Here is a 26,476-nt window from a genome sequence, read left to right on the forward strand (position 1 = left end):
AGTGAAGGCTGCAATGTGAGGAATGGAATATGCAGAGCTATAAATATGAACAACTTTATTTTAATCATGTTAAATGCTGTGGGATTTTATCAGATGGGAATGAAAACTCACCATACTGGCATTGCGTCCCTTTGAAGCCCAACGGACACTGGCATATCTGGTCTCCAGTCTCTGCACATTGACCTCCATTGAAACATGTATTGGTGCCACACACCCCTGCAGATACAACATAGCATAGACCATAATGCTGCTGATGTTATCAATGTTTGTGTGCATTTCTAAATGTATGGATGTATCTATATCTCTTCATCTAGTCAGTGGGTTGGCCACTTTCCTAAATCTCAAATTGATATATATAACAGCTCATAGCAATATCATAACTAGCCCTATGTGATACATATGTTATGTAAAATTGTATTACTCACTATGCAGGCAGCCCATCTCTTCACCCCTTTGAGTCCAGCCTGGGCAGCATTTGTAGACTGTGTGCAAATCCATGCTGTACACCTGCCTGTATGCTGTGTAGTATGCTGTCCTGATAAGGAGACATGCTATTATATTCACATAATTGGATTTTTCTGGCAGTGATACATTTTTACATGTAAATATAACCTAATGTGTCACCACTGAATTGTATCTTCATGATTTCAGCAAAACAAGAAGTAAAGACATCTTACTAAAGATATCAGTGAACTGTCAGTTGCATATAGGATTATACTGCAATATCAGTAGTGTTAGCAATCAGTTTCAGAATGAGAAACACCAGTCTGTCCAGTTCTGCATATTTAAAGCTGCACTGATCCTCATTAACAAGCAAATAAATCGACTTTGTGACTACAAGGTTATGCTCTCTTATCTCAGTGAACAGGTAAATAAAAGGGATGCTCTCTTTCCTTGATCCATCCTTCAACCACAAGTCGCTGAGCTCAAGTCACTCCAGGGGAACTTATAAATGGCAAAGAAGAATATATTTGACCAGGAAAACTAACAAGTACAACTGTTAGCATATGTGTAAAACACTCCATCGCCACTCACTGCAGGATTGCCTATGGATAAGATGTCAGTAATAAATTGTTTGTTCACCATTAAAGTATTTTTTGCTCTTACCTCCTCTCATAGCCCATACACCACCTGTGGTTGGTGCAGCCCTGTTTCCACACTTTGACCATGCGGGTAAAAGCCTGGACACAGGGCTGACGCGCCCCCAACATTGACATCTCCTGTTCAGCACAAACATTTGGCCTGTATGTGGAAACACACAAAAAGAAAGAACAGGAGAAAGGAATGGGTAAATGCCATGAAAAATACTGTATTAGTCTTAAAATAAATAAATCTGCAAAAAATTGAAAAAAAAAACCCACAACTTCGCATTCTGTTATGATGACTTTCAAGACCAGCAAGTGAGTATTTCATCTCTCATTGTTCTATGTACGCTGAGGTAAGTATAGTTGACTGACTTGAGAGGTAGGTTATTGAGCTCATGTATGTATTTCCAATACACATGAACTTCCAAATGTTTTTCACATGTTCAGTTGCATGAACATCAGCTCATCACACACACACACAGTGTTTGTCAGACAACTATGCAGCTTCCTGTTTGGCGTTACAGTACCAAATAAACCCATGAAATTCCACAGGAAAATCAGTTTTGTTCCCCAGAATCGTTTGCATGTCCTCGTACATGCATGCTGAGTGTACATGTTCGTTACAGGACATGGAGGTTTGTACTGCACAGTACTCAGTGATAAGTAACCTGCAGCCATCTGTGTTGTCAGTGCAGGTAAACTTTTCAGAGGTGTCCTCCACAAACCATCTGGCTTCAATACAGAGCAGCCTGAAGTTAATTAGAGGAAATATTCAGCTTCTTGATATTTTCAATGCTGTCCAGCACAAGTCTGTTTACACTTGGAAACCTCTGGTAGAGTAACAGGCTATACAAAAAAAAAAAAAGTACATTCCATTGGAAGTTATTATGCAGAAGCAGGTTACATCAGTGCTGTGAAATACACGTCTATCCGCATTAGGGACCTGAAAGAGCGACTCCTTGTGGGCAATGAACGTAGTAAACTAATGTAACAATTCGGCTTAAGACAAAAGCAAAATTGGAACCAGTAAAACTCGGGCTATGTAAATAACAGTCTTTTTAAAATGTAGGCTAAGGCAAGTTGCTTGTGTCTTGTTACTTTGAAACATTTAAAAGTAAGAGAGCAAATCTTTCTCATTCACCTGACTGCTCAATCAAACCTAATAAATGCACACAGTTGAAACGATCTAAATTACACCTTACTTACATGCCAGGTTGCAGCTCCAACGACGATGCGATGCGCATGGTGCTGATCAATATCACACACAAAATGAAAATATCTGGAAACATCATTTCAGCCAGCTACAGACACGGAGAGAGCTAGTCAGTCGGCGCAGCTTCACATGAAGAGCATCCTGCTATTTGTGGAAGTTCGCCTTACGACATGACTCAAATGTTTATGTTTGTCTTGAGGAGATGTTTCCCGACATCCAGACGTGATTCCCCGTTTACCGGTAAGGAATGAGGACGACTTGTCTTTGAATGGCTCTCAGGAAACGCGCCACCCACAATCACTGAGGGGCGAGCTCCCAAAAGCCCCGGCCACTCGACCCTGTGGACGCACTATTAACCTGCTAACACAGCCTGCCATGCTCTCACATAACCTCTTGAATAAATACATGATGTGGCAAACTGTTAAGCAGCATCACAACAAATCCAAAAGTTCTCTTATAAATTTATACCGGCGGGTTCTATCCATGAAAATGATGCAAACGAGAGAAACATGAGAGACACCTTTGTATGAACATTGAATATTACTTTAAAATTTTTTGATCCTAATTTAAGCGTCACAACAGCCGAGCACAAAAACATATATAAGATAGTGCAAATAACAATAAACAAATAGAGTGCATTATTAATATCTAATGCATCAGGGGTCTCCGTCTGCTCGCCTCCAGTTTAAGAGCACCTCATCCAAAGGTTCTGAGATTATACACACCGTGGATTGATAGTACAAACTTTACACAAGACAATGTAACTCAGTGAATCTACTACAAATGTAACTCAGTTAAACACACAGACAAACCCTCCCCACACACTACTTCATGTCTTTACTTTTGTGTTTTTTTTCTGTCCCATAGTTTGTGCTTCTCTCTTTCTCTCTCTCGCTCTCTTTCCTCATTCTGCAGGTATCTCTGTTCTAACTGTCACTAAATACTTCCTCTTTGTGGGAACTGTTGGGTTTCTATCTATAATAATGTAAGGTATTGACCTTAACCTGCAAAGTGCCTTGAGATGATCTATAGTATGATTTGGCGCTATATAATTGAAACTGAATAGAATAGATTCTAATTAGCCATTGTACGTTCCTGTTTGTTATATGCCATTGGATGTACTGACAACTCTCACTGGATTACTTTTCAAGGAGCTTCTTTTTTCTCTGATTTCTTAGCAGATTTATGGACATTTATTTGCAATGGTGTTATGTTTGTGTTCAGGTTTTACTGAATCATGACTCAGATTTTTAACATAAAAAATTGACACTGATTTGAGTTTCAAAATTGAATTAGATCTTAAATATTGCATTCATAAGGCCAAAACCATGATGTGTGAGGTTATCCTGATTTTGATCTTTGACCCTCAAAATCTAACCAGTTCATCCTTGAGTTGAAGTGAATGTTTGTGCCAAATTGGAAGAAGTTCCGTCAAGGCGTTACTGAGCTATTGTGTCCATGAGAATGGGAAGTATGTAATAACAGATAACCGGAAAAAACAATATGCCTCTGGCACTGGCTGATTACAGCCAATGAGGAAATGCAAGTTTGACATTATACCTGAAATGTGTAGTAGATTTTCAAGATGGATGATGGATGATGATTGAAAACCTACTACACCTTTAAGGATCTGCGGTAGAGATTAAGGCCAGTCTGTCTCGATGCTTTTAACTTCAAAAGTCACAAATCAGTGAACAACAAATACGTTCCAGCCAGGTGCATCACTTTTTTAGTGTCCCCTGGAGACACTTCTGTCGTGTTGTGAGAATTTCCAGTGCGCTCATGTATTTGGTTGAGTTGTGAATGTTTGCAGTGTATGTAGTGTCAAATTAAATTGAATTTGCATGTATTTTATCTATTTGCATAAATTTTCTTAAGTTGCAGTGTGCTGGCCTGTCCAGGCCTCCGTACAACACAGTTGAGAAATTTTGATTGAATAAAAATTCATACTGTTTTTCCAAAATCCTTTCCATTATACATGTTTTTTGCCCACATTGCACATTGACTACTCCGTTTTCACACTTAAGTTAAACAAAGACATTGAGCCTAAGTTGACTAATAGTAATTGATGCGGTGAACGTTTTTGATGGCTTTTATAATAATTACTATGACTGTCAGCTTAAAATATAAAATACAATCACGGTTTCCCATACACTGATACTAAATTTGTGACCAACAAACATTTGTATTGGCCTATGTTACATTCTGACCACTAGATGTAGCACTGTTCACATCAAGAAATGAACCTTCTCTCTAATCACTTGCTCAGGAAATAACTCAAAGCCTGAGACTCTGTTGGACTTACCTCTGGTAGTGGTTGGTTGATTTCTTCATGCAAATGTAATAGAGCTCTGGGTTTGTTTGGAGACCGGAGTGATGAAGAGGAGATCGAAGTATTTACTTGTGGGCCGCCGACTGTACACAGAGACAGGCACTGGTTTTATGTGGTTTTATATTCCATTAAAATATCAATTCAGTGTCATAACTGACAAATATAAATGGGGAATGCAGGAAGTGCATCACTCTTTTTAATTGAACCCCCCACATTCAGAGCTATTGAGAGCAAATGATGGACTTGTACAGCAGAAAAACAGACGCTGGAAGTTTAGACTATATAGCAATGTCACAGTCTAAAACATCAAAGGCTTGCATCAACATCAATCATCAGTCAGGCTGCTTAAGTTACAGAGCTAATTACTTTGAGCCACTGGGGGAAATGAGTTACCTCACTAACTCCATGCTCTACAGTCGCTGTATAGTGTACCCCCGCCCAAACAGGTCTCATCTAGATTTTTTAATTGGATATTAAGTTTAAAACCCAAATTACACAAACATTTTATGGCCTCACAGCAACAGAGTCTCATTCATTGTTATAGAACGCATTACATTTTAATGTTCTCCCTCTGGTCTCCAACTTTAGAGGAGAGAGCTGCATATTCACTTATATTGACCAAACTGAGGCACAGGAATAAGAAATGTGAATCCTTAAAAAGGGTTGGATTTTCCTTTAGATGCACAACCAATGATTATAATATAGTGTTTCATCCTCAAAGCACTGGGACAAAAAAGAACACTACATTTATAGATATTAAAGTCATTTCAGGAGCCTATATGGGACTTTTTTTTAAATGATCATGTAAACTTGAAAATGAAACTAATTTAATCTAATGTAATTTTCACACGTGCAGTATGTGTTTTAGGATACACTGGACTTGATATAATGAATAAGAGCAAAGCAGGAAAAGCAGTCAGCAGGTTCTATTAAAAAATATTTGATCTTTTGCAGTCTGTCAAGTGTCAGTCATTGTATTTCTACGAATGAAAGAAAGTGTAAAGACAGGTCAAAGTCTGTCATATCATCTTCAATAAAGCTATAAATAATGTAAGATAAGATAAGATAAGATAAGATAAGATAAGATAAGATAGCCTTTATTAGTCCTACAGTGGGGGAATTCACAGTGACACATGTGAGAAGGAGATTAGATGTTCCACTTAACAACAAAATAAACATGACTTGAGGAAATATAATGAAATAAACTACTCGTTCAACTTACTCACGAACAAAGGTGAAATGATGGAGGGAAGCAGCTCAAATGGAGGTCAAACAGAGAATGAGCCCAGGACACAGAACAAAGAAAACTCAAGGCACCTGTGTGAACTCCCCCATCAGCACACCTGTGCTCTTTAGTCCAACAGTCATGTAACCCCACTTCCTACAGTATGTGTTATATAAGTCAAAATTATAAAGAAAATGCAGTATATTTAGAGCCACATACAATTTGAAGTCTGCCTTATTTAGTTATCACCTGAGCTCAGTAAATGTGTAGATGATGTTAAGATGTGACTTAGGACCTGAGTCTTTTCAGAGTTTGTGTGTTGCAGTCCATTTAAAGGAACTGGTATGTAGAAGATCACGCCACAAACCCTGTCCCATGTATTACAATCTGGCTATGAGGCCTTATGACAAATGGAGGGAAATACACAAAGTTGGGGTTGAAATAAAGAATAAATCACATTTGTTTACCTAAAAGAAAGCCAAATAAAACAAGTAACAAGTGTATGAAATGGGTAGTATTAGTAAGTGGATGTATGAAAGGGTGGTGTTGTGTGGTGCAAAATAAAAAGTGCAACCAAACCAAAGAAACCATGTGGTGCAAGGGGGAGACCCAGCAATGGAGTGAGAAAGAAAATGGGGACGGCTAATCCTAAATGCATTCTGGATAGACTGGCCAGGTGCACCCTGTTGCACTAATGCCAACTCCACCTGAAGGGAAACAAGCAGTGACCGAGGGCAAGACAACCCTAGAGGCCATAGCAGAGCCAGAGGGCTGTCAGAGATATGTTAAATGATTGAAGGTTGTGTAAAAAGAGTTGAACACATTTATCCATGAGTGTGGTCACATTAAAGATAAAACAAATAAATCACTTACAAATGACTCGGGCTACAGACATGTGCTAGTGGTGTAATAGTGATTTATATGTGTTTAAATACAGTAGCAAAGCAGTAAAACTACTGTGTGTCTTAAACCTCTGAACCCCAAGCAGTGTCTGGCCACTTTTTATCACTTGTCACATTTTTCTGCACCTCAATGGAAATAGCACAACAATGGCTAGAAGAAGAAAGGGCTAAAAATGTCCTTTGAGTACCTCACTTGCTCGCTTCCTGTTTTTCTCCTGATTATCTGCTCTCATTTTGCATTAGAGTAAATGGGACAGTTGGATGGTACTTCTGCTGCTTTGAACCTCACAGTGCAAATTCTAACTGAGCCTTGGTAGTGACATTGTATGAAACAGGACAAATTTGCCTACAATGCAGGAAAAAAATCTGTGTGAAGAGTGAGATTTGTGGCTGTAAGGACAAATGAACCCTCTCCCACTCTAGCTGTGATGTCATTAGAAACAAGCATAAAATAACTGTGATAAATCAAAAACTCTGGAGGATATTAAAAAGCCACATATAAGTAAAACAGCTGAAAGTCTTGGGACCTGTTTAAAGTGGAAATTAAGTCTCTAGCTAAAAATATACTGAAGCAGTTGAAGTTCAAAGAGAAGGATGTTTACAAGGATTTACAAGGATTTGAACATTACCTCAATTCATTTTAATAGGAAAAAATGACAAAAGACAAAATTATTAGTATTTCAGAAATTATGGGACATATCAATGAGAAAAGTTATTCTGCCCCTCTCCCATGTTTTGGCATTTGAATTGAGTTTCTACAATAAACAGTGCAAGAAAATAATAAACAAAATGGCCGACAAGAAAAACATATTGTGTCAGCAATCCCACCGATATGAGAACCACAGACTCGGGTCAGGTTTATCAGGGCTTTATCAGCTTCTCAAAATGGTGTTGAAGACAGCAGGAACAAGATGTACAGCAAAAACAGATTTCTATAATACATTTAAAATGACATTAAATTAAACACCATATAAAAGAATTTCAAATCATATGGCAACTGACCAAATTTAATAACCTCCAAACATCAATAAAACACAAATATGTGAGACAAAACTCCAGCATCAAATACATCGAAACTTGTGTATGTTTACCACATTTCTAAAGAAAATGTGAAATGATGACCAGGTGACTGCAAATCATAATGAACTGACACTGATCATTATATATTATTTATACTATATTTATATTATATTATTATATTACATTATATTGTATAAATAGCAAATATATATATACAGTACAACTCTAAATTTGGGTTAGTTTATGCTAGTTCATGCTAGAATTTTTCATTTGAAATGAAATGAAATTTGACAAAGATTATAAGAAAAAAATCACTTAGTCCCTTTCATCATACAGTGACTCTTCAGATCTATCCCGAGAACCCTAGAGGAGTCCCATATCCCAGCTTGTCAAACATTGAATTAGGCAACAGGTGTAATTTACTGAACTTTACTGACACCAGTGTGTTAGTAACATGACAAAACATTCTTTGACCTCTTTATATGAAGAGTTTGAGCAGGGCCGGACATGTATTTCATCTCAGTCACGGCTCTCCTGCTTTCCACATTGCAGTCCTGGTTGGCCCTCTTTCTCTTCTCTACATAGAGTCTGTCTGTCTTCATGTTTGCTCCTTATTGCCTCTTGCTGGTGACAGTCTGATGCTGCAGTAGATGTCTGTGATTGGTGCTCATCTTCTTGTCCTCTGCCTGTCTCCTCTCTCAGTGGCTGCAGAGCCTCCTCGTTGCTCTCTATCTGATGCTGTGACTCATTAGTATCATTATCTCTTCCACTTTCCTGTTTCCTCTCAGTCTCTGTCTCGGAGTTCTGCAACCCCCTCTCCTTACACATCTGCCTGCGAATAGTCCTTCGATGCATGCTGCGACGAGACTGGTTGCAGTGCAGGGTGCGCCTGCGATGCCACTGGTTAATAGAGTGCTGCGCTTCCACGCTGAGCTGGCGAGCAGCTAGTCGTGGACGGAAACTGCTGATGTAGTAGAGAGCAGCGTATAGAGTTGTAAGGTAGTAGCCACCTGTTGATGTGGGGATTGAACAAAGGGAGACAGTCTGTGACATCTGATTGTATTTTAACAGTAGTAAAATGTCTGTAATTAGTGGGAAACCATCAACTACATAAGTCAGACCTACATTCGGGAACCAGCATTGAGTTGCACCTGCTATTCGTAAATCCATCATTAAGTTTGGTTGTTTAAAACTTAAGTAGTATAGGCGGCATACACAAAGAAATATTTGTGTTTTGGAGTTACTGGTATTTATGTCCTTTAGACTGAGTGGGAAATATCTTATTATTATAATTATAATTTTTTACTGCTCACTGTTGAATAAACTATTGAATGTTCATTCTGGAAAGAATAATGAATGAATGAACAAAAGAGTGATTTTGGACATCGTCCACATGCTAATTATGCTAACAGGAAGTTACTATAGAATTACAAGCTGCTGCAAAACATCCACACATTGCAGCTTTAGGAGGGTAAACAATATATCAAACTTTACTGCCAATCATTTAATTCTTGTTTTATTTATATGTGCATAGATGCAAATTTGTTTGTCTTTCAGAATTAGTAATATTCATGCAGTTAATTCAAAATAAGAGGGAAATGTCGAATGCTAGCTAGCTAATGTTATTTGATCAAATAGCAAAATCTAGGCATTTTTTCATTGTAAGCTATGTTGTGCTATTTTTGTGAAGTGTTTAAATGTTTAATTTAAAATCTTCAATTTTACACCACAATAAGCTGCATTTTATCAAGTATCTTAAATGGGTAAGAACTAGTCTGTTTTAATTCAGTGATGTGTAAATTCCTACCTTGCAAAAACTTCACTTATATCTATGCTAAGTTGTACTAAGTTCTGAGCTCATGTTACCAGGTCCAGGAAACCAACCTGTCCACTACAGTGGGCTGTGGTGGAAATTTCTATGTATGAGCATGAAATGGTGCTTGTATCTGCCTTACCCTCTCCCTGCAGCTGTGTGGGGTCCAGCAGCTCCATCATGTAGTCTGTGTCTTGCTGTAAGGTCACCAAATTGCTACGGAGCAGCACCCATGTCAGGCAGGGCAGAAAATCATCTGCTCCAAATGCTGTACCTGCAAGAGAGGAGAGGAGGATGTGAATTTAAAGGGATTTTAACAGACAGACAAGGTGTCAGTGCAGATGTAACCAAAGACAAGACAGACAGCGCCAGAGAAGTAGTAATCATAAAAACATCAGTTTACCTGAGCTAGCATTAACGGTCATACTCTGATAGATGCTCTTGCAGACTTTGAGCAGGATCTGGACCTTCTTGTTTGGAGAGTAGGCTTCATGCATTGTAGTCCACCTCTGCTGGATCCGCTCCAGGCTGACACTGTCAGGAACTCCAACTCCCGCTGACCCCCCCAGCTCCTCCACCCCATTCTTCTCCAGCACTCGCAGGTTGCTCTGGAGACGCTCAAAGCTGCCATCATTAGTCCGGGAGATGCGGATGCAGGAGTAGATGTGGGCAGAGACAGGTTTCAGAGCCACTTTGTGGAGAGAGAGCTCCACCAACGAGTCTACAAGAGGGTCAAAAGGTACATGGGGAAAAGTCAGAGGAGCACCAATGAATAATACACTGAGTTGCAGGGTACAGTAATAACACAGGCTCCGTCAATCATATTGTCAAACTTCACTGTCAACTCACTCACCTATTTCTGGGTCACTTAGATCAGTAATGCTGTCCAACAATGCCTGGATTTCTGGGGAGTCCAGCAGTGTCTCCCTAAGTGATGTAAGCAATGATCTCACTTCCTGTAAGAACTCTGACCCCATGACCCCATCAGGTTCAGCCCCTCTCTTCAGCGTCATCTCCACAAATCCTTTCACAGCCTCTGCAAATGAACCACCTTTCCGCTCGCTCAGCTCTTGCACACGATTGGTCAGTCTTTTCTTCTGACTTACCAGCCCGCCAAGCGCCTGGCCCACTGCTGAGAGCCGATGTATGACCTTGTCAGCCAAGCGATGTGCTGACGGGTGGTGGGGTGTGGGGTTTGGCATTTGGGACTCCTGCTCTTCCTCTATGCTGCTGATTGACAGTGAGTCAAGATCAGGAGATGGAGGCTGGAGCAAGGAGGATGGCCTGGGTGGGGGTAGCCAGACTCCATCTTCGATCCAGGACACCCTGTGAGGAGACTGAGGCACAGGACTGCCATGGTGCTGCAGCTCGGATGCTGCAGAATTTAAACTTCTGGGTGTGGGGGGAGTAGATGGCGTCAGGCTCCCCGTGCTTGCTCTTTGTGGGAAGCTACTGGTAGAATCTTGGCTTGGCCTCCTGAGAACCACCCCTCCTGGGGAAACTGGTGTTGACGAGGTTGGGGAGCAATCTGATGAATCAGCTGACTTGGCTCTGGTTAGACCTGGACATGGAGACATGGATTATGAACACAATCCTGCATTGATTTCAGCTAAGCCAGCACAAAATACATTATAGAGAATGAGAAACAGCTAGAGTGACCTTATCGGATGAAAAAGCACTTCTAGACTTCACTCATTAACACATTATAAATTGTCTGTTAAAATCACAGTGAGGTCTATGGATTTTACAGGTTAACCTTTACATAAAGTTGAGTTTTTCTCATTATTTTTATGTGCTGTGTATCTTATAACCTGTATACACAGAGGTGGATATCTCAAAAATCTAAACTGCAGGGTTAAACCTTACTACAGAGAATCAAGAAACTATTTTTTTTTTTTTGTAATTTAAGTAAAACAAAATATAAAACTAATAAGTCCTCACCAGAACTCTCCATAATGGCAGCAGAGGATTCCTGGTCCAATGAGATGGCCCGTTTACTTTGTAAGCCCGCCCCTGCCCATGTGCGAGTGGTGCTGAGGCGCCGCTCTCGCCTATAATTTGAAGGCTGTGAGGCGCATGGTACAGTGCTCGCCCTGTGGGTCAGCCAGTCATCTCCATGTTCACGAAGGTAGAGGGGATTTATGACACACAGAGCCCCGTTGGTGGAAGTCAGCTGAGGAAACACACACGCACATAACACAAACTGTGAAGAAAAGGATGCTGTGACACACTGAAGACCACAACTTGGGTGTGAAAGAGGCTTGAAGTCATTGCTAACCTCTGCTTTACGGCAGTATAAGCGATTAATGGTAAACACAACATACATTGAAAAGTTGGTTTATTAAAATTGCATAGTGTGTGTATCCTTAAGTTTGATTTTTTTTTTATCCAGCACATGTAAAAGTCCCTTTGGATGTGCATGCTTTACACCCTGTAAACACAACATATACCATATGCCATCTTATAAATGTGGCAAACGTGTTAGACAGTTGCTTACTTACACATCCAGCAGACATGGAGCAACAACAGAATTTGTAGTATGACTCTTTAGCTGCTAAATGCGCCATTATGTTAACTGGCTGATGAACAGTTAGTTTACTGGAGCATTTTACCAAAACACAGCTGCCTGCTGCATCTGAAAACAACACCGATGACAATGGAGTACGCTACAAAAATATTGATTCATGCAGTTTCAAGTTTTAAGTTTTAATAAGTTTTAACTTGTTGAGACATCTCATTTTCCTCATTCGCAAGCACAAGGAAATGAGGAAGTTGTTTCGCTTTTAAGCACATACTCATATCTTAGCATCCTCTGTACTTTCTTTCTTTGTCTCTCACACACAAGCACACACTCACACATGCACACTCACGCATACACACGCACACGCACACACACACACACACACACACACACACACACACACACACACACACACACACAGACAACATACCTGTATGGAGCACATGACGCTGCTTGGCTCCCTCTGGGTCATTTCATCAGTCTGTAGGTCAGGGGGTGACCACAGCCAAGTTTCTGCATTAGAGAGGCGTCAAAAAAGTCAGTTATCTGTTAAGACACGTCTCCAAGAACTGCTTAACTGTCATTTGTTTGCTTGAAACAAATCAAATGGTTAAAAAAGTGTTTATTCATTCAAAAATACTTCTCTCTTTTCATCATTTTGAGATACTTCTTCTGGGACGGGATGTGAGACAAAACAGACACAGATACAAAAGGACTCACTCGGTTCAAGTTGAGACAGACGATCTTTGTTCTTGTTGGTTACACTGTAGATCCACCCGGGAATTGACAGACAAACAGCCAACACATCCCTGACAAAGAGGAAGAAACGACAGAGATAAGATACATTTGTTAAACAGATCCATCAGGTTTGCATAGAGCTTGAGATTGAAGCAACTGCAGATTAGATTTCAACTGAATTCCAAACTAAAAATTTGTAGAAGTGTTAGGATGTTTTAGTGACACCTCACATAACAAGGATAGCCCTTGAGAGAAAAGAATGGACAGACGAACCTGTAACCTAACACCTGTGCAGCAGTAATAAAATGCCCAAGTTTTAGTGGAAGTTTAAACACACAACAAATATAAAAAGACAGGGTTTTACCTGGTCAGAGAGTAGAAGAGCACCAGCTGAGCCAAATCAGAGAATGAAAGACGAGACTCAGACAACTGGAACACTGAAAGGGAAGTGGACAGAGAGAGTGGGTAGTATTAGTCTCATTCTGAAATGTTTTGATGAAAAACCACACTCCTGGAAAAGCTTGAAGCACTAAAAGGCGACTTCTGAAGATGAGCTGATATGACAGGTTCATCAGTCATGTCACACCACCTTCAGTAGCCATAAAGTCTATTCTTTTCTAATGCTGAGCATGGTTGCTGCAGGTTGCTGTCTCTTCAGCCTGTTATTTTTAGATATACAACATGAATGTGCAGAGCAGCAAAAAGTAGCACAGGTGGGTGTGGATCTGATGAGCCGGTAAAGGACGTTAACGGTTAAAGGAACCAGAATTTGCAGTTTGAGGGCGTGTGAGAGCATTTCCTACTCTCACCTGTATCAGCTTTGCCCGGTTTGTACTGTAGGTGCAGTCAAATTCAGTAGCAGAAAATGGAAGTACTTGACGTATGCTATTATTAGGCTACTGCAACTGTTTTATCAGATTAGTCTGTCAGTTTTAGCAGAAGTAATGACTACTGAAATAACCACTTTAAGTGACACATAGGGAACTTTGAGACTGGATCATGCAGGCGCACACAGACACACACAGACACACACAGACACACACACACTGGAATAACAATGTGTTTATTATTGACTATGTGCATATGGTTGGTCCATACCTGTGCCTGTGCTTTTGATATGATAATCAAGAATAGTTCCATTATCTCCTCCGGCAGACACACACAGCAGGCTGGGTTGTGACGTCGCAGAGTCCCGCACAACCAGGAAACTCTGGAGGGAGACACAGACACACACATACACATACACATACACACACACACACACACACACACACACACACACACAAACACACACAGTGACTCATTTCAGTAGGTGAAGTGTTACGGAAGCTTGTTCAGCAGGTAGACGCTGGCTGCATGGCAACAAGGCAGTAAGAGTAGAAGCAGTGAGTGAAGACAAACAAGTGGATTTACTTAGAAATAAAAAAATTAATTAGAATGTGGAAAAAAACAACAACACTGAAACTAAAAGTCAGGTAAACAGTAATTTTCAAAGGGTAAGTGGTAAGTGCTGATAAGTGATACAGAGTTGTTAATGTGATATGACCATATGGTCTATACTACTAGACCTGAAGAGGGTAAAGGCCTGTCAACTTTTTCACATTTTGTTGTGTTGTAGCTGTTTCTTTTTTCCCAATGTGTGGAAAATAAAATTGAAACTCTATTTTACCTACGTGCACATGTATTTCCATACAGTCAGAGCATTTGCAAATAACATTAACGGGAGTTCTGAGTCCTCTTGAACCTTTCGCAACAGGAAATCAACATTAGCATCATCGTCATAGTTCAGTCTTCTTATGAAAAATGTGTGATACAATTGAAAGGTATGGAAAAAGCTTGCCAGTTGGGATTGTTTTGTGTAGAATGAACTTTGGTGTTTAGGATTTGAGCAGTTTCTTCTGGTCTTCTGTACAGGTGTTTGTAAACTCTGTCGGATTGGATGGAGAAAAACTGTATAATCTTCAAGTCTCTTCAGAAAGGTTTAAGACTCTTTGGTTAAGTGACGTCTGGAGAAGATTTTTTGTATGGTTCATCTCAGCTATGTTCGACATGACTGAAAATCATCCCCACCGTCAGAGTTGACCATAGAGATGGCTTGAGCAGTAACTACTTTTTAGGCATGATTAATATTTTAATTTGTCCAATAATTTAGTTCAGGATGTACCTGCAAAACTAATTCCATCATCCTTAGCTGTGCTTCGTGTTTGGCATTAATTAGCAAATCTTAGCACGCTAACATACTTAGTTAAGATGGTAAAACAGTAAACAGTATCCTGGCATGCATTGCCAAACTCCAACTCTCCAACTGACTGTTACTCATGGGCAGCCTCTTTATTATAAAGGCCTGACTGATGCAGCGTTGTAGACACACAGTAGTTATCAATCTGTATTTTAAAGGTCCCATATTTTACATTTTTCGTTGTTTTATTTGAAGTGTTGATATCCATAAGAAGAAATATTTGTGGTCTTGAGTACAAAAAAACAATCTCAATGTAGTTTTACATCTCCACTCTCAGGCCTCTCTCTGGAGCTCTAGTAACAACAGGTCAGTAAGCCAATCAGAAGAGAGGCTCTGAGTTTCTCTTCTGATTGGCTGACTGTTTTCTGAGTGATCAAATAAAAATATAGTATTTAGTATATAGTATATAGTATAATATTCAGGTAAACACTCAGAGAAGCTAAATCCCGCAAGGTTGGATGGTGGATCCATGTGACCCATGCTGGGAGAAGTCCTGATGAATCGCTTTAAGGCTCAGTTTCTGAATATGGGCTGAGTGCTGTCATACTTTCACAGTATTAATATAGAACCTACACCTGCTTTATAATCAAAAAAGACATGGAAATCTAACTTTTTACAATATGGAACCTTTCATTTGAAATACATTTGAAAAAAAACCCCAATCATTAAGGGATACTAATTACATGTTGATGGAAAAAGTAAAATATTTCAATTAGAGACTCTAAAAAACTTTTTCCCAATCATGTTATTGCCATTTATAGCTGCAACAAGTGAAAACATTTTGGTTGTTTTGCACTAAAGATTTCTGTGCTTTTTGTCTGTCAGTTTGTGACGTTTTTACTGGTTCAAAGTAAACAGGGTGCAGTTAAAAAAAAGGCAATGTCAGGTGTTTCCATTATGCGAGCACCGTTTGAATCAGTCAGGTGACAGTCAGTAATTTGCTTGCTTATACTATCATGGCACTGCCAGTTAAATCTGACCAAAAGACACTCACACAGTCCTGATAAAGCACAGTAGCAGAGTTTTTGAGCTCTTAATAATTTTTGTTGCTTAAGATTTTAAAAGGTTAAGCAGTCTGAATACCCTCAGAAGCTATTTTTCCACTGATGTATTTATCTATTTTATATCATTTTCAATTAAGAGATTCATAAAATAGAAAAGATCATGTCTTTACATTGATGCTTTGCTTTGATGGCCTCATGTAGAAAATTAATCACATTGCCTTTTTTTGGAGACAGTGACTAAAACAGAACAGAGCTGTTGGTTGAGACATAATTACTTGGGTAAAACAATGCACATGCAATGCACAGCAAACTAATGACGCCACAACTGAATTCAGAGTTGCTCTCACACACAGCACACATTTATACACGCACAGAGGAAGTGGCTTTCATTCTCAGCGTGCACAGAAATAGAGACAAGTTTACTGCAAGTCACCAAACTTTGAACACAGAGACATGCAGATGTTAAATGAATAAATATTTCTGTGTTGATTCAGATCAACAGCAATTAGTCATTCACGGAACCAGTCAAGCAGAGATGAACCAATGAACCTCAACATTTGAATCAACAGAACTAGTTGGAATACAAACTCCATGACGTACAGAGTTTCACATTAGGGCACTGTTGTATATTAATTCATAGAAGTCTTAGCTTCCCACTGAGAGTTTCTGTGCAAGAAAAGAAAAAAACAAACAACAAAAAAAAAAAAAACGCTCCAATGCGTCAGTGACTTATTCCTGCCAGTCAGAGTTTTGCATTTCTGGGTAATTATTTGCATGTCACTTTTTCAAAAAGCAAATGTATACTATAATACATTCAATTGTTCTACTCACATTCTGTCTTTGCAGCAGAAATATCCATTTTGTAAGGCATTTCCTTGAAACGATCACGCTGTACTTCTGCATTGAGCCTCATAACTGCTGTTTGTTGTGCTATCAGATGTTACCAAAAAAAAAAAAAAAAAAAAAAGGAACTACTTTCGTGTCAAGACGTGCATGTTAGTGTCCAGGGCAGCTAAGAATACTTTGTTGTATCAGAAAGTGAAGCTTACAGGCTTCCCTAAAGTATGTTGGCTTTGCTTGTTTGAAACTCAAAGCTACTTAGTTTTAGAAAACATGAACAGAAAACTAACCTAGAGCTGACAGGATGATGTCATTTGGATTACATACAAATAAGGGTAACAGTGAGAGGAAGCAAAAGAGAGAGAGAGCGAGAGAGAGGACATGTGGGGAGATGGGGAAAGTAGAGGACACAAAAAATAGAAAGATTTTTTTTAAGTGCGCAGAGAAAGAACACTACAAGTAAGAGTCCAATTCTATAAGTTAATCAAATTAAAAGGATATATATGCTTTCACAAAAAGACTGTGGCCACTGTCCCATTAAATTTTGGTGATGCTCTAGATGTGGAATTCTTGTCATAACAATACTCTATATTTCAGGCAAAATCCAAAATCTATGACATCATTGCATTGTGGTAAAATATAACCAGTATGGAGGCTTAAACTTTTTGCAAAAGGGAGAATCATTCAGTGTTTGCACTCTACCAAATGCCCCCAAGTGTGTGTGAAAACAAATACATATCTATATTCCACTTACTGGTAAATGTATGTCAAAGACTTTTAAGTTTAAAAGACAATTTTAAAGTATTTGAAAAATTTGTGTGTAGAATAGCTACATCAAGAATTTGTCTAAATGGGTGAAGCAGCTTTAGATGTAATGTAACATCATATTAACAAGAAGGATACTTAATTGTTTAATTGATTTTTGTGTTGAAGAGGAGAACCACTCACCCCTGCAGGTGTTCCACAGATAGCAGTGTGGGCCCCCTCTCTATCCCAGGGCGCCCCTGGGCACCAGGCCTCCTGACAGCCCTTCAGCTGCTCCAGCAGCGACAGTCTCCTCCTGCTGCTCCTCCACGGGATGGCTGTTGTCCCGTTAACTTGACTGTGGACTGCCCTTGACACAAGCATATGGACACGTTTATGTGAATGTTTAATTGTGTGCATGCACATAAACAGATCAGTGGGTAAATCACATATTGAGAGTTGGCAACAGTGTAGAATAAAACTACTGAAACCTTCATGCTCCAACACGTTTACAAAAATGGGGTGATTTTTCAGGTGGAAGTTTTAGTTTCATGTAAGGTTTCAATAATAATAAAATTTTTAGAAAAAGATGTATGAAAATAGTTAGAACTTACATGAGTTAGGCCGGTTCAGTCAGTTCATGTGCCCTCTCTCCTCTACACTATTAGGAAATTTCTCCACATGTTGCAATCTTCTATCTTGAGCTCTTCCTTTCTACACACTACACTTGCTTCAGCGATCAGAATACTACAGGGGCTAAAATAGGAAGCTCACATGCTCCTCAGAGATAGATCCTCAAGAAGCTTCCTGGTTTAATGTGCAGAAATAAGTATTTCAAAATTCAGGTAACTGTTGTACATCTGCCACGTTTGCCTTCTTCTACATCCTGCCCATTTAATGCACTTTCAGTTTTCACATGAAAATGGCTGCACCTTCTTCAACCCCCCCCCCCTACACACACACACCGCTGTGTGTGGTTAGCCCAGCTCTGAGCACAGTATGAACAGTGAAAAGACTGTCTGTTCTCTAAAAAGCTACATCTGCCTATTTCTTTTTCTCTGCAGCACTGTCTGTCTTCTGCTCAGATGCAATGAATGATAAAACCTTTAAAGTTGAGCTGAATTGTTTATCTCAGGTGTTATTTATCTCATGTACATGCAGGTTGGTTGCTGGTTGTCCAATTGTTGAAGGAAACCACAGACAGTGGTGTGAACTGGGCAACATTTCTGTGCAGCCCTGTCACACTTTATGTTAAATCAATGACAACACCATTATTATGACAGAAATGACAGAAAGGTTATAATTACAGGCCTTCATCTCTGTCATTTTTACTTTTGACAATTAGGAGTTGATACTGGCTTCCACTGAAATGTCCTAAAAACTAGTTGTTATTGTCAACATCCAAATTAAAATCAAATTATTAAAAAATACTTGCAAAATTTATGAATTTCCTGTCATCAGCTATTATTCCTGTTTAGCGCTAATTAGCACTAGTTAACAAACTAAACCTGTGCAAAACAGTGCAACAGAGCTGCTGCGTCTGATCAGTCATAATATGTAGCCTTATTTATTATTTTTTTAAATTTCTACTTTAAAATAATGAAAGCCTTAAAAATTACCATATAGTTGAATAAACTCCTGTTTTATACAGTCTCAACAAAAGTGAACATTATCAGCATTACAAAGGTAAATTTTATTGGAGGATTTTTGTATTGCTTCATTGATATTGTACAGATTTTCATGTTATTGCATCCATCTCTTTATTTATTTTTTTTTCATAATGCAACAATTCATGCTCTTAAAGCTATCCCAGATAGTTTAGTTTGAAAGTCTATCTTTATATACTAAATTATTTTAGAAATCCATGTCTGTTTATCCTTCTTGTGTCTCTGCAGCACTTTATCTATCCCCAAAGATTTAAAAGGTAAAATCGACTAAGGACCGAGTGAGGTCCTGACAAGAGTCATGATTATATTTTGTGCATGATGTACAGTTTGCAGTTCCACAATAGTAACAGAGCATGTTTTGTTTAATAAACCTCTGAGAACATTGTGTTAAAAAAAAAAATCACAGAAGCAGAAGCAGTTAGCATGAAAAACACTGTTAGTTAAAAAGACATTTCCCACATAACAAGTTGTTACATTTATAACTACTCATTTCATCTTTCAGGAAGTTTTACACTCAGAGTTCAGACCTCTTCACCTTTTTCACATTTTGTTATGCTGCAGAATTTAAAATCATTTGATTATTCCCCTCATCAATCTACACTCAAAGATTGTGTCAAGGCCCAGATATGGGGGAAGCTACAAAAAAAAAAAAAACTCTGCTGATGGTCACTCTGGCTGAGCTCCAGAGAAGCTGTGTGAAAATGGTGGAAACTTCCATAAGGAGAACCGTACCTGCAGCAAACCACTGAGCTGGGCTTTACAGCAGAGTGGCCAGACGGACACTTCTCCCCAGTGAAAGCCACATGAAAGTTGTTTGGAGTTTGCAAAAGCACCTTAAAGACTCTCAGACAGAAGAACAAGACTTTGTGAAAATGGCTGTCCACTGAACGTCCCCCATCCAGCATGACTGAGCTTGAGAGGATCTGAAAATCCCTAAATCCAGATGTGGAAAGCTTGCTGCACCATACCCAGGAAGACTCTATAATCGCTGCCAGAGGTGCTTTAACTGAGTACTGATTAGAGGGTCTGAATACTTATTGTATGTCAATGTGTTCAGCCTTTTCTTTTTTTGATAAATTTGTAAAAATGTCTAAAATTCTGTTTTGTCTTTGTCATTAAAGGGTGTTGAAAACACAAATTTAAACAATTGTAGCACAAGGCTGCAACACAACTAAATGTAGAAAAAGTGAAACAGTCTGAATACACTGTATATAAATTCACTTTTGGCTTTTGGGATAAAGATGACATATCTTACCAGATAAAATATACCTGGTTATGTTTTGAGGAAGCATTAACCAAAAACATTGAGGAGAGTTGAAGTGGCTCAGTCCAAATTACTACATCACAACTGCTCAGTAGCTTGTTTGGAGGCATTATTTCAGTTTTCGTGCAATGTAGAGTCATGATCACACTGTCTGAGGTGTTGGAGATTATAATCACCATAACCATAATAACCATTCACCCAACAATGTCACTGTCTATTGCACTAAAATGCATAGAGTCAACTGCCTCAGAAAGAAATATACATGTGAGACAGATGTGACTTAATGCAGAAAATTAGGAAATTATATATTATTTAAGTAAAGTGCAAATAACTGATATAAACAAAAGCGTAAAGTACAGGGATGTCAGATGTCACATAAGGTTGTTCAGAGGAATCAAATGTCTGCAGACTAAAACTGAGCATGTGAGCGAGACCTTCATAGCACATGTTCAAACAGAAACACCGGTATTGTAATGTGCCTTTAAGGGCCAACTCCAAACTGTGACATCACTACAGTAGCTTTTATAAAAAGGGAGCTTTTTAATTAGTTATTCTTCCTTTTTAAGTTCTGGTGCCACTGATGAAGAGCTCGCCTTGGCCGCAGCTTCGCTCTTCTCACTGGATTTCTCTTTTTTGACCTGACTGTCAATCCTGGCGTGCTCCTGCTTCACCAATTCTTCCAGCTCCGCCTGGAGAGAAGTGAAACCACAAGTTATTTGACATGAGTACATAGGGACCCAGAGGATGGACCGGTGACATCCTGGTAATGCAAAAGAAAACAAGAGAGAAGAACAACTCGTGCTTCGTGTTAATCAAGAAGCCCTTACACAGTGGGGGCTTGCAACCACAACATCACACAGGAAAATCATAAATAGGCTACGCTAACATTTTGAAAGTGCACAGCTTTTTTCTTCTGCTGTAGTTGATGAGACTTTGTTAAACTTTAATGACCCCTGTGAGCAAAACAGTGATAATGCTTTGGCCTAATTATCTCCACACTGGTTTCCAGTATTAATTCCCCTATGGTCCAAGGCCATTTTTACTTTAGAATCGTGTGTGATTGTTCTGTGGTAAACAGGCTGTCCTTACACACAAAGTGCAACCTTATATACCCCTACTGCTGATAGATGATTGTGTAACTTACCTTCCATCCCAGCAGGTCAGCCAGAGCCAAACAGCCGTCATCACATGAACTGATGTGAGCTACGTCTCTGGAGGGAAGAAGACAGGCCACCATTAGAATCTGGACAGGGCTTCACACCCCTTCTTCATTTCCGGTACTGATGCACATACCACTATAACTATATTTTTGTCCTGACAATCTATTCGGCTGCTGATACGCCAGGCACATGCACTTTATAGCATAAACTCTCTTTCTAAATAATCACTATGGATGCTGCTTTGGTACCCTCTGGTGGTGCAACCATAAACTGCATGATGACAGTTAAAACTGATACACAGTGTAAATGCATGTTTCATATTTTTTTTTAAATCAATTATTAATCATTTTGGCCCATTTTATTTATTTAAAAAAATCTTATCAACCTTTTCTGTAAGCTGGACTGACTCATCTCGATTGAATTCATTCAGATCTGTTTTTACAGAAGATATCAGCTACAATGGGAGAATAAATACAGGAATGTAGCTGAAGAGAAGATGCAGCAGCATCTCTGTATCACCTGTATGCCTTGTCTGAGTCAAAGTCCATCCCTCCTCCAAAACCAAGCAACCCGAGCAGAGGATCAGCCTGCACAGAGAAACACACAAACAATGATGCACAGAGAATCCAAGAAACACAGATATAAGAGAAAGCTGAAAAGCAGAAAAGAGTTGATGGCAGTGGTGGTGGCTCACCTGACCCGCCTTCTCCATGTTAATGAGCAGTCTGGGGCAACTTTTTGAAACCCTGAGTAACAAAAAAAAAAACAGGGAGACCACAAACAATTACTTAGACAATATTTGGGCGATTCAGCTGAAGCTCTCAATCTACAATAAGTTCCAAAATATGGGAGTGGGATCTCTGCATCATTCTCAGAGACAGGTCAGGAAGACAAGACTCAAGCCTGAATCTTAGATGCTGCAGGGCAGTCTCACTGGCTGCTAGACTATAGTGTACTGCTAGATTATTACTGCAGTTGTGTCTGCATTCACCATCATATTTCAGTAACAGGAAATCTGATCTGTTGTACCTGCTGACAAGACTTGCAAAAGGCTGGACCTGCAGAGACGTGCCCATGATGATGAGAAGATCACAGCGAGGAAAGTCCTAACAAGTAAATAAAGATGGTGAGAAGATTTATTTCTGCAGAGGCGTTATATCACACCCCCTTCAAACATGACTGCACATTTTCAAACGACCAGCATGTGCTCACCATCTTCATTGAAGTGAAGAACCGAACAGGCAGATTCTCACCAAAGAAGACTATATCTGAAGAGAAGGTGCAAGGAGATACAGAGCTATAAGATGACACAGTTATCTAGCTGTCATGTTTGTAAAGTAAAAAAAAGAGATAAAGTGGTGTGCAGAAAGGTTGGCCGGTGTTTTAGGAAGAGGAATGAAAACTACATAGGACAAATAAGAACACACTTAAAGACCTTAGATAAACAATTTAAAAAGAAAAAAAGAAACAGGGACAAAAATCAACTGACCTGGTTTGACCAAACTGCTGCACTTGTCGCATCTGGGAATGTCGTCAGAAAAGATTTTTTCTACAAGGCAAAAAAAGGAGTTCAAAGTCCCAAATGGCACAAAACATAATTCACCAAGGTTGAAATCTTGTTCTTTCATGTAAAGGCAAACGAAAGCAAAAGACACCTTTCATCCAGTCCAGGTTGTACTCCTTGCGGCAACAGAAGCTGACACAGTGGGATGTGTAAAATGTTCCATGAGCTTCGATTAGATCGTCTCCTTCAAGCCCAGCCACCCGCTCCAGGGTGTCAATATTCTGAATGAACACACATTAATGTCAATACAGAAGAGTTGTTTTTATTTATATAAAGCTGAGTGTTTTTCCCACCTGTGTGTAGCAGCGTTTCAGGATTCCCTTGTCCTTCAGCATCTTCATGAAGTAGTGACAGATTGTTGGCTAAAGATCAATCAAAGTCAAACAGAAGAGAAGAAATGTGTGTGAGGCAGTTCAATTTTCAATCAACAGTTGACTGGCAGCAGGAAGTGCATTGTACCTTGAACTGTCCTGGGTAAAGCTCCTTGGCCAAGGCGAAGAATGGCTCTGGATGTTTCTGAGATAGATGGCAAGAAATATTACATTTTATTGTACTGATAATGGAGACTGGAAAAGTAATACCTCTAGTCATGAAAAATAATAATTGTCAGCAAATGTCTGTAAGAGGGTATAAATAGCAACAAGCAATAGTCGCCAATTAACTTAAAACTGACACATTTTGTGACAAAACACTCACACTCATTCTTAGTTATACTTCGGATTAATCAAGATATAATTAATTCTAGAAATTTTAAAAGTGCAAATTCAAAAACTAGCAAGGACTTTTGGGGGCCCTGAGACAGCTGTTATATACTACACCATGCTTCACGTGTGCAAAGCAGTCATTAGCGCACCTTAAAGTAATCAATCTGGAAGATGGCCTCTGGGTAGGGTAGGTTGTATTTCTGCAGATTTGCATACAGGCCTGTTTCTGGTGAACGGAAATCAGGGATTCCAGCCGCTGTGGACAGAGATGGTGTTACAGATACATATTCAGTACATGTGTATGTGGGCTTGTTTTGCTATAATCATGGGGTCCAACGGCTTTGTGAAGACCAAATTGTTGGACCTCACATGGCTGTTTGAGGACTTGGTTTAAGGTACAGGGTGGAATTAGATTTAGGTTAGGGGTAAGGGGTAAGGTATTTAATTGTGATGGTTAAGGTTAGAGTACGGAGCTAGGGAATGCATTCTGGCAATTAAGGGTCCCCACGACAAAGGTGCGTGTGCGTGCGTATGTGTGTAAACAATGACTATTAGACATTTAAAGATACTTTTAAATGTTTATTCGGTGATAATAGAGCCAAGATACTCACATGTGGATATTCCTGCTCCAACCATGCAGATTATGTTTTTACCTGTAAGGATGCAGAGCAATTTTCCACATATCATATAACATATCAATAACTTGTTGGCTGTAAATCAATACACTATGGTCAGCCCTAATGGAAGCAGAGACTCACACTTTCCACTCCTAATGTACTGCGCCACTCCGTTCAGAGTCAGCTCATCCAGAACTTTGTCTGCTGAACCGAGGCCCAGAGTGCTGGAGAAGAGGTTACGCAGGAAGTCCACTGACAGAAACAAAAAGGAGAATCAGATGAGGGTAATCAAAGGAATGGGTGATCGATGAATGCATGTGGATAGAAAACTCAAGTCAGAATCATCAGGATATGGCACTTTGGCTTCCACACAACTTGGCAGGCAGCTTTGAGTTCAATTACAGTGATATATTTTTGCTCACATGGTTCACTACAGCCACTATATTTGTAGAGCAAGCCGAAGAGAACTGACATGTATTAGTCCTGACTGGTGTACTACAAACATGGCAAAATTAAAAGTGTTTTAGGAGGTAGGAAGTCATTGCAATCGTGCATTGAGGTTTGGCTGACAAGAAATGCCACATCATACTGCAGGACTTCAGATTGACTCCAAATACATCAAAGAATACAAAGACTTGACAAGAGTACAATATTTTTTTGCATTCATCTTCTCACACTGGACATCACTGTATGTTAAAGGTATGCCATATTTGTGTTCACATACTCTCTGTGTCTCCTGCTGCCTCTTCCTCACTGCTGTCGTCGGATTGTTCCTACAAACGATAAACAATATTCGCATAATAAATTCAGCGACAGTGGACCAACAGTAAATCCTGCTGATCTGTGTTACTAACAGTGACGAATCACGGCTTTGTTTTGATTTTTACAAAACTGACAACCAGCTAAGACCTGCTAGCATTCACTAACTACAGTCTCGCAGCCGCAGATAAACAGTTTTTTATTTTGTTACCTCTGGTTCGGGTGAAACCGCCTCCTCTTCTTTTCTTTCAGGGAGTTCTAAAGAAAACAAAAAGTTAAATACAACGTCAAACAAATGCCTCAAGCAAGTATTTCTCAATGTAAATGGCCCTGTTAGCCGCAAAGCTAGCTAAACCAACGCAGTGGACCAACGACTCTGTCGAAATTAATTGTCAGTTTTGACATCAGAAAACCATCCTACCTGATGCATCAGACATTTATCCGCCTACTGGGACCTTTTAACCCCTGGAGTCCGAATGACAATTAATTTATATCCAATATTTAACAAAGTGGTGACAGTCTACACAGCTAGCACTCTGCTGGCCCGTCTTGTTGTTGTCCGTCAAAAACACGGTCCGTGCGTCATGTGACCCAGTTCTCATGGCATTTATTGTTCCTACCTCATATCGAATTGCTTGATGTTAGGTTAGATATCGCCTAAACTTCTACATGTTCAGTAAATCCAGTTAGTAAACAGGTAACTTTATAAATGAAGAGATATTTGCATCCAACTTTAAAGCAGGAAATGCCATCCAATATGCTGTGAGAAGTTGCTCAGATAAGGAGATCTATTTACTTCAAACCTGGCAACCAAGTCAGTGTAGCTGTACTGTATCTTTACGTACAAAACTACCAGTGCTTTCTTCATCCCTCATTCACCATCTTCTCCCATTCCAGTGGGTGTCTTCATCAGCCCTCTGTGGGGTCCGACATAGCTGCAGATACAAGGCTCACACTGGATTATGGGCTTTAGTTTCCACAGACAAGCACAGTGAAGATTAGACATACAGCCAAACTATGATGTGTGGCCATGTGGTTTTCATTGTCTGCTAAATGTGCAATAGG

At 39.5% G+C, this 26,476-nt stretch overlaps 3 protein-coding genes across 7 annotated transcripts in view; all 3 read right to left on the reverse strand.

The window, feature by feature from the left end:
- egfem1 (EGF-like and EMI domain containing 1) overlaps positions 1–6,455 on the reverse strand; it is a 57,091-nt gene extending 50,636 nt beyond the window's left edge. Inside the window, exons 1-6 of one of the 4 annotated variants that reach the window (XM_071496363.1) lie at positions 5,853–6,455; positions 4,604–4,713; positions 2,292–2,386; positions 1,108–1,242; positions 426–535; positions 112–216 (exon numbers count right to left, since the gene is read on the reverse strand). In XM_071496363.1, coding sequence (XP_071352464.1) covers positions 112–216; positions 426–535; positions 1,108–1,242; positions 2,292–2,377 — 436 coding nt within the window. In that variant the 5' untranslated portion in view covers positions 2,378–2,386; positions 4,604–4,713; positions 5,853–6,455. The other 3 variants (XM_071496360.1, XM_071496362.1, XM_071496361.1) reach the window with 3 other exon arrangements.
- A 927-nt stretch (positions 6,456–7,382) lies between these two features.
- On the reverse strand, positions 7,383–18,590 carry rinl (Ras and Rab interactor-like). Of its 2 annotated transcripts, XM_071496364.1 has the most exons (11): positions 18,291–18,590; positions 17,881–18,046; positions 13,948–14,059; positions 13,214–13,286; positions 12,832–12,920; positions 12,542–12,624; positions 11,532–11,763; positions 10,444–11,151; positions 9,994–10,311; positions 9,733–9,864; positions 7,383–8,787 (listed from the first exon to the last, which is right to left on the reverse strand). In XM_071496364.1, coding segments are annotated over exons 1-11 (2,406 nt in total). In that variant the 5' UTR covers positions 18,293–18,590; the 3' UTR covers positions 7,383–8,296. The 2 variants fall into 2 exon arrangements, with proteins under 2 accessions (XP_071352465.1, XP_071352466.1); XM_071496365.1 differs by lacking the exons at positions 17,881–18,046; positions 18,291–18,590 and adding an exon at positions 16,924–17,772.
- Positions 18,591–19,345: 755 nt separating this feature from the next.
- Positions 19,346–25,992, reverse strand: sirt2 (sirtuin 2 (silent mating type information regulation 2, homolog) 2 (S. cerevisiae)). The gene is made up of 16 exons (XM_071496167.1): positions 25,833–25,992; positions 25,623–25,669; positions 25,377–25,425; positions 24,794–24,904; positions 24,647–24,688; positions 24,185–24,291; positions 23,791–23,847; positions 23,625–23,693; positions 23,423–23,552; positions 23,257–23,316; positions 22,980–23,035; positions 22,797–22,873; positions 22,462–22,513; positions 22,287–22,354; positions 21,752–21,818; positions 19,346–21,296 (listed from the first exon to the last, which is right to left on the reverse strand). Exons 1-16 carry the CDS (start codon positions 25,846–25,848, stop codon positions 21,156–21,158), a joined length of 1,149 nt encoding a protein of 382 aa, XP_071352268.1. The 5' UTR covers positions 25,849–25,992; the 3' UTR covers positions 19,346–21,155.
- Positions 25,993–26,476: the final 484 nt, after the last annotated feature.

The sequence above is a fragment of the Trachinotus anak genome, unplaced genomic scaffold (assembly GCF_046630095.1).
Source record: "Trachinotus anak isolate AG129_WGS33_773 ecotype Australia unplaced genomic scaffold, CSIRO_AGI_Tana_v1 ptg000014l, whole genome shotgun sequence".
Classification (NCBI taxonomy): Eukaryota; Metazoa; Chordata; class Actinopteri; order Carangiformes; family Carangidae; genus Trachinotus; species Trachinotus anak.

Excerpts from the sequence above, each read along its gene's own strand:
- rinl (XM_071496364.1), bottom strand. Across the intron at positions 13,287-13,947 it reads TATCAAAAGCACAGGCACAG|TGTTCCAGTTGTCTGAGTCT; the intron begins GTATGGACCAAC and ends CTTCCCTTTCAG. Across the intron at positions 12,921-13,213 it reads CTCTTCTACTCTCTGACCAG|GGATGTGTTGGCTGTTTGTC; the intron begins GTAAAACCCTGT and ends CCTCTTTGTCAG.
- sirt2 (XM_071496167.1), bottom strand. Across the intron at positions 22,874-22,979 it reads TCTTCACTTCAATGAAGATG|GACTTTCCTCGCTGTGATCT; the intron begins GTGAGCACATGC and ends TTTACTTGTTAG. Across the intron at positions 22,355-22,461 it reads ACATGGAGAAGGCGGGTCAG|GCTGATCCTCTGCTCGGGTT; the intron begins GTGAGCCACCAC and ends TTCTCTGTGCAG.